Source organism: Rousettus aegyptiacus, unplaced genomic scaffold (genome assembly GCF_014176215.1).
Source record: "Rousettus aegyptiacus isolate mRouAeg1 unplaced genomic scaffold, mRouAeg1.p scaffold_m13_p_3, whole genome shotgun sequence".
Taxonomy (NCBI): domain Eukaryota; kingdom Metazoa; phylum Chordata; class Mammalia; order Chiroptera; family Pteropodidae; genus Rousettus; species Rousettus aegyptiacus.
Window position 1 is genome coordinate 108630379 of NW_023416306.1, and position 8621 is coordinate 108638999.

General features: G+C 34.7%; 1 protein-coding gene across 1 annotated transcript; it reads right to left on the minus strand.

Moving 5' to 3' along the window:
- Positions 1–7295: 7295 nt before the first annotated feature.
- LOC107518779 (olfactory receptor 4F3/4F16/4F29-like) lies at positions 7296–8270 on the minus strand. The gene has a single exon (XM_016160792.2). It carries the CDS (start codon positions 8265–8267, stop codon positions 7296–7298), a length of 972 nt encoding a protein of 323 aa, XP_016016278.2. The 5' UTR covers positions 8268–8270.
- Between the last annotated feature and the right edge of the window lie 351 nt (positions 8271–8621).

Consider the following 8621-nt stretch of genomic DNA (forward strand, 5'->3'; position numbering starts at 1 on the left):
CGGAACTTCCTGTAGGAGAAGGGAGAGGAGAGAAGGTGCAGCAATTTTCATGAACACCCATGCCTAGGAGTGCCGTGAGGTCCACACAGCCAGTGGAAGGGCCCAGTCATCGGGGCAGAAAGCAGAGAAGCAGGATGGCAGAGAAACAGCAGTTGATTTTTACCAGCCACATTTGCAAAACCAAGCATGAGCCGCAGACCCCAACTCCCAATCCAGAGGGTCAGGGAACAAATTAAAAGAGAGATCAAGAGATACATAGAAATGAATGATAATGATACTACAACAATCAAAACTTTTGAGACACGGCAAAAGCGGTCTTAAGAGGAAGGTGCATATCATTACAGGCCTGTCTCTAAAAACAAGAACAAGCCCAAATAAACAACCTAGTGCTTCATGTTAAAACGTAATTAGAAAAGGAAGAACAAATGAGGCCTAAAGTCAGCAGAAGAAAAGAAATAATCAAAATTAGAGCAGAAATAAATGAAATTGATACAAAAAAAAAAAAAAAAAAAACAATAGAAAACATAAATGCAACGAAGAGCCGGTTCTTTGAGAAGGTGAATAAAATTGACAAATGCCTGGCTAGACTCACTAAAGAAAAAAGAGAAAGGACACAAATAAAAAAATCAGGTTTGAAAAGAGGGGAAATTACCACTGACATTGTAGAAATACAGAAGATCACACAAGAGAAATACAGTCTTCCTAGACTGAATCAAGTAGAACTGGAAGATCTAAATAGACCATTCAGCAGTATGGAAATTGAAACAATCATCAAGAGCCTACCAAAAAGTAAAAGTCCAGGACAAGATGGCTTCACCAGTGAATCCACCAAACATACAAAGAAGATTTAATACGTATTCTCCTCAAATTCTTCCAGATAACCGAAGAGTAGGCAACACTTCTCAATTCTTTATGAGGCCAATATTACCCTGTTACCAAAACCTGGTAAGGATAACACAAAAAAAGAAAACTACAGACCAATATCTCTCATGAACATAGATGAAAAATCCTAAATAGATACTACTGAACCAAATATGGCAACATATTAAAAAGATTATACATCATGATCAAGTGGGGTTCATCCCAGAGGCACAGGAATGGTTTAACATATGTAAATCGATTAATGTAACACATCTCATAAACAAGTTAAAAAATAAGAATTATAAAATCACGTCAATAGATGCAGGAAAAGCATCTATGACAAACCCTCAGCAAACATTATACTTAATGGTGAAAACCTTCCCTCTAAGATCAGGAACAAGGCAAGGCTGTGTACTATCACCACTGTTATTCAATACAACATTGGAGGTCCTAGAAAATGGGATCAGACAATAAAAAGATATAAAAGACATCCAAATAGGAAATGTCAAACTGCCACTACTTGAGGATAATGATTCTTTATATAGAAAACCCTAAAGACTCCACAAAAACACTACTAGAAACAATAAGCAAATACGGTAAGGTCCCTGGATACAAGATCAACATTCAAAAATCCATAGTGTTCTTATACTATAACAATGAAGTGTAAGAAAAAGAAGTGGGGAAAAAAACCATTCCTTTTGCAATTACAACAAAAAGAATACAATACCTAGGAATGAATTTAACAAAACATGTGAAGGACCTATATAATGAAAATTATAAGATCCTATTAAAGAAATTGAAGAAGATACAAAGAAATGGAAAGAGATTCTGTGTTCTTATATTGGAAGAATCAGCATAGTTGAAATGACCATATTACCTAAAGCATTATACAGACTTAATGCAATCCCATCAAAATCTCATTGGCATTTTTGAAAGAAATAGAACAAAAAATCATCAGATTTGTATGGAAGAACAAAAGACCCAGAATTTCCAAAGCCATCCTGAGAAAAAAGAATAAAACTGGAGGCATCACTTTGCATGACTTCAAATTACACTACAAAGCGACAGTAATCAAAACGGCATGGTATTGGCAGCAAAACAGACACACAGACCAGTGCAACAGAATCAAGAGTCCAGAATTAAACCCATATTTATATGGGCAAATAATTTTTGACAAAAAAGCCAAAAACAACAGTGAAGAAAGCAAAGTCTCTTCAATAAATGGTGCTGGGAAAACTGGAAAACCACCTGCAAAAGAATGAAACTAGACTGTTGTCTATCACCACACATCAAAATTAACACAAAATGGATTAAGAAACTGAATATAAGACCTAAACCAATAAAATGCATGGGAAAAAAACCATAGGAACTAAACTGAAGGACCTTGGACTTAAATAGGATTTCACTTTATGAGTTTGACCTCAAAAGCAAGAGAAGTTAAAGCTAAAATAAATGAATGCTACACCATCTAACTAAAAGCTTCTGCTCAGCAAAAGAAATCATCAAAAAGATAATGAGGTAACAATCTCAATAGAAAAATATATTTGCAAGCAACACTTCCAATAAAGGCCTAATATCCAAAATATACAAAGAACTCATACAACTCAATAACAAAAAAATATCAAATGATCTAATCAAAAAATTGGCAGAGGACCTGAACAGAAACTTTTCCCTAAAGGACATACAAATTGCCAACAAACATATTAAAAGATTCTCAACAAAGCTAGCTATTAGAAAAATGCAAATCAAAACTACAATGAGATACCACCTCACACCTGTTAGAATAGCTATAATCAACAAGATAAGTAATAACAAATGTTAGAGAGGATGTGGAGAAAAAGCAACCCTCATGCACTGTTGGTGGGATTGCAAATTGGTACAGCCACTATGGAAAATAGTATCGAGTTTCCTCAAAATACTAAGAATTGATCTACCATATGATCCAGCAATCCCTCTACTGGATATTTACCCCCAAAGACTTGAAAACCCATATCCAAAAATATATTTGCACACCAATGTTCATAGCAGCATTATTCACACTGGCCAGGACATGGAAGCAACCAAAGTGTCCTATGATAGATGATTGGTTAAAGAAGTTGTGGTACATATATACAGTGGAATATTATCCAGCCATAAGAGATGAAATACTGCCATCTGCGACAACATGGATGGACCTCGAGATAATTATACTAAGCAAAACAAGCCAGACATAAAAAGTAGAAGATCACACTATATCACTTATATGCAGGATATAAACCTAAAAGCAACGAATTAACAGGACAGAGACTCATGGACATGGACTATGGACTAGTGGTTACCAGAGGGTAGGTGTGGGGAAGGGAGTCAAATATATGGTGACAAAAAGAAATCTAACTATGGAAGGTGAAAAACAGTGTAAATATATATATGCCTTCCTGTTAAAGTATACAGCTGAAACATTGGATTCGTTAACCAATGCCACCATAAAAATAAATAAATAAATAAATAAATAAATAAATAAATAAATAGTTAATTTCTACAAAAATATTAATTTTGGAGATAGAATGTCTAGGCCTTAGTAACTGATTGGAAGAAGAGGTAATAAAGAGAATTTTTTACCCAATGAACAGTGTTACCATCCACAAGATAAGACAGTGGTTTAGAAGCTGGTTTTGAAAAGCAAAGATAAATTCAACTTGTGACAGGTTGGATTTCAGTTATTAGGCAACGTTCAAGTAACAATTTCAGAAGGCAGCTAGATATATAATATATGGCTATAGCTCAGCAGAGTTATCTGGGCTCAATATTTATATTCTTCTATAATAATCACATGGGTACATTTGATGCCAAAGAAGATAAAATCACCCAAGGACATTGTTTAAAATGAAAACAGGCCTGAGTGTCAGGATTTAAGGGACAGTCAGAGGAATAAAAACCAACAAAGAGTACTGAGAAGAAATGGTAAAAAGTATTGAGAAGGAGCCAGAGACAGAAGAAGTAACAACCATGAGAGTGACAAGGGAAAGAGCATTGTTTATAGCTTTATTGAAATGTAATAGACAATTAGCTGTTCATATTTACAGTGTACAATTCAATTAGTTTTTTAAATTATAGTTGGTATACAACAATACATTAGTTTCAGTTGTACAGCATAGTGATTAGAGATCTGTATAATTCACATAGTGCTCACACCAATAAAGCTAGTACCCTTCTGCCCCCTTACATATTTATTACAATATTATTGACTATATTCCTTATGCTATACTTTATATCTCCATGACTGTTTTGTAATTACCCATTTGTACTTCTTAATCCCTTTGCTTTTTTTCACCAACCCCCTCCAGTTTCCTTCCATCTAGTAACCCTCAGCATATTCTCTGTGTCTATGAGTTTGTTTTCATTTTTGTTGTTTATTTTGTTCTTTAGATTCCACATGTATGTGAAATCATATGGCATTTGTCTTTATTTGACTTACTCTATTCAGCACAATACCCTCTAGGTCCATCATACAAAATCTTTTTCCAACTCATTTCTTTTAGCCTGTGTATGTCTTTTAATGTGAAGTGAGTCTCTTGTAGGTAGCATATGTTTTCTTATCTATTCAGCTTCCCTATCTGTTGATTAGAGCACTAATTCTTTTTTATTTGAAGTACATGTTGATAGATATGTAGTTATTGCCATTCTTTATTCATATTTTTGATACATTTTTTTCTTCTTAAAGAAGTTTCTCCAACATTTCCTGTAATACTGGGTTGGTGGTGATGACCTTCTTTAGCCTTTTATTGTCTGGGAAGCTCTTCATGTGTCCTTCAACTCTAAATGACAGCTTTAGTCTTGGTTGTAGATCTTGGGTTTTCATCACTTTGAATATTTTGTGCCAATTCTTTCTGTCCTGCATAATTTCTTTTGAGAAATCAGCTGCCAGTCTTATGGAAGCTCCCTTGTAGATAGCTAATTGTTTTCCTCTTGCTACTTTTAAGATTCTCTTTTTGTCATTCTAATATAATGTGTCTTGGTAATGACTTTTTTGGGTCAATCTTTTGGGGAGCTCTCTGAGTTTCCTAGGGTTACTTCCTTCACCAGGTTAGGGAAGTTTTCCATAATTATTTCTTCAAATAGATTTTCAACTTCTTACAGAAAGAATTTTTAAGAAGCCAAAGTTCTCAAGAATATTTAATTTCATTCAAAAAAAATCAAGAAAAAAAACACCGGGCTTGTATCAAGAAAATCATCAACCAAGAATAGCAAGCAAGAATAGCAAACTCACAGCAAGGGTATAATACTCTCTCAAGATATTTGTCTATGAATGGGGAAGGTAGTATAGTAGGCTAAAAATGCCCCCCTCCAAAAGATAATTACATCTTAATTCCTGGAACCTGTAAATATTACCTTATGGGGGGAGGAGGGGAATCGTTACAGATATGATTAAATTAAGGGCCTTGAATGGGGAGATTATAAGAGACGAGCAACAGGAAATTTGAGATAGACAGAAGAGGAGGAGCAATTATGGCCACAGAAGCAGCAATTGGAATAACGCTACCACAAGCTGGGGAACACTTATAGCCACCAAAAGCTGTAAGTGGAAGGAAAGGGATTCTCCTCTAGAGCTTCTGGCAGGAACATGGCCCTGCTGACACCCTTATTTCAGCCCAGTGAAATTGATTTTGGGCTCCAGTCCTCTAGAACTGTGAGAAAATAAGTTCCTATTTTTCAAGTTACTAAGTTTATACAAATTTGTTACATCAGCCATAGGATACTAATAAAGAGATTAATCCTTTATTAAAAGGAAGTCAACTGTATGGTGACAGAAGGAGATTTGACTTTGGGTGGTGAACACACAATGCAATGTACATATGATAGATTGTTGAATCGTACACTTGAAATCTATACAATTTTGTTAACCAATGTCACCCCAATAAATTTTATTTTAAAAGCAGCCCCTCTGCCTACTCTAAAAAAAGAGAGAATAGATCTTAAAAGTTCTCATAAGAAAAAAAATGTATAACTATGTGTGGTGATGGATAGTAACTAGATTACTGTAATCATGATTTCACAATATATACAAATATTGAATCAGCATGGTGTATACCTGAAGCTAATTATTATATGTCAATTAAATCTCAAGTTAAAAAATAAGATGAAAAATTTTAATACATGAAGGCAAGAACTACAAAAGAGAAGTGACAACACATCTTTCCTCAAACTTGAGAGGATCTGATTTTTAACCTGAGGTTCCCTGGCAAATCTGTGCAGGGGAGAGGGTAAAAGATTTGTCAGAAACATTGACAGCCTTGAACATTATTCTTCTCACCTTTTACTAACTATTGTTGCTGATGATCATTTGGATGTTCATGGAAGGCTGGCCAGTTTCACAGCAAGTTACGTAACCTACATGTGACTTACAATGCGTTTACTCAACTCTTACTCCTGTTCATTTGGTAACCCAGAAAGAACAGATACTCTTTGAATAGTTATTTACACTATTCCTGAACAACATATTTTTAAAAATAAGTATGTATAATATATTTTATCACATGGAAAGTTTAACACATTTCTTCATTATACTTTATATATCTTCTTTTATAGACAATTTTGTAATAAAATTTCTTTTGTAATGTCTACATGCTTTATTTGCTTTTTATTTACTTATAAACCTGGTTCACATAATATAGAAATCTTTTGCATTTTTATATAAACAAGTGTTTATATAAACAAGTGTCACCTCTTTTCAGCTTCAAAATATTAAATCCATTTATAATATTTTAACATAGTTTTCTTTGATATATAAAAAATAATGACTATTGTTTAGGAAATAACTGGAGTAAAACACAATTACTATACACACTGAGTAGTGTAAGAGTTTACATCTTCTGGTCTCAGAACATTTGATTAACTAATTATATTAGTTTCCTGAGTTGTCACTCAATGATTTATCCTAAATTTCACCTTTCAATTCTAACTAAATCTAAAAACCTTAGTGCTAACCAAATCTGAGTGTGGATGGGAAAATCCAGATATTAGAAGCCTCAACTTCTCAAAACTACCTAGGCAATTGTCTTCATTTTGTTTATTTTTCTAGGTATATAGACACTGAGAAACTCAGAGGGTATGAATATCAGTATATATGTAGATTAGAAGTTATATTAGAGGAGATATATCTTTGAGAATCACTACCAAAGAGAAGTACATTTTGCTTTAATGGAAAATGCACTCAATACGTGTCATTTTAGCTTTCACCGAAGTCCTCAATAATAAACAGGAAGGACACTACATTCCAAGGCTGAAATTACTCCTCCTCGATATTTTCAGGATAATTAGAGCAAGGGTCACTAGGAAAAAGTAACCAGATCAGAACAGAATTCTTGAGGAGAGATTTCACAATGGTTATTAAAATCAGTTACTAAACTGAAAGAATCATGAAAGTTTTAATTAAAGTGACTAATACCCCCAAAAAGTCAAGATGAATCTGAATTTCTTGCATCATTCATGAAAGAATGCTTCCTAAAACTTGAAGCCTTACTATAAAGTCTCCTCATTGCCGCCTTCATCTCACTATTTCTAAATGTATAGATAATAGGATTCATAAGCGGTGTGATAAGGGCATCGAAGATGGCTAAAAACTTATCTATGGGTAAGGTAGGGAATGGCCACACATAGACAATAATACAAGGACCAAAGAAAAATACTACCACAGTGATGTGAGCTGAGAGAGTGGAAAGAGCTTTGGATGAACCACCTGAAGAGTGTTTGCGAACCGTGACCAGGATGAAGATGTAAGATACAATCAAGATAAAGAAAGTACCCATGGAGATGAAACCACTGTTGGCAGTGACCAGAAACTCCAATCTATAAGTGTCTGTACATGCAAGCTTGATGAACCGAGGAAAGTCACAATAAAAGCTATCCATTTGGTTTGGACCACAAAAGGGTAAGTTTACAACGAAAGCCAGTTGAGCCACAGAGTGGATGAATCCAATGGTCCAAGCAACAGCCAAAAGAGAAACGCACATTCTTAGGTTCATGATGGTCAGGTAGTGGAGGGGCTTACAGATAGCAATGTATCGGTCATAGGCCATGACTATAAGCAGTACCATTTCTGTACCCCCAACAGTGTGAATAAAGAACATCTGAGTTATGCACCCTTTCAAGGAGATGACTTTATATTTTCTGAAAAGGTCATAAACCATCTTCGGGGTTGCAATGCTGGAAACACCTGTGTCAATGAGGGAGAGATTTGCCAGCAAGAAGTACATGGGGGAATGTAAGTGATGGTCTGAGATGATTGTAAGCACAATGAGAAGATTTCCTAGTATAGTTGCTATATAAAATATTGTGAAAAACAGAAAAAGAAGAATCTGAATCTCCCAGGAACTGGTGAATCCCTGCAACAAAAATTCAGACACTACTGAGTGATTTCCTCCATCCATCAACTTCGTGTGCTAGGCTGACCTTGAAGTTACCTGAAAAGAGTAAGAGAGAGGAAACACAATTTTTAAGTTGAAAGTCCTGACTATAGAATTACACGAATGTTACATATAAACTAAAGATCACTTTGTTGTTGCACACAGTTACTTCAAGTTTCTGTAGTAACTTGAGAACCAGCACTAGAAATTTTTTCATGCCTAAATCTTTGATAACATTTAATCATGTGCCTCAAATTTAGTTTGGACTTTAATGTATAATGAAGAAGGGAAAATATAGGCAAAGTCGCCTAAGAATTTAAGGAAAGGTACATCAGAAAATAGACTTATACTTTCTCATTTCTATACTCAGATATGCCA

Excerpts from the sequence above, each read along its gene's own strand:
- LOC107518779 (XM_016160792.2), bottom strand. The coding sequence starts at position 8,267 with ATGGATGGAGGAAATCACTCAGTAGTGTCTGAATTTTTGTTGCAGGGA.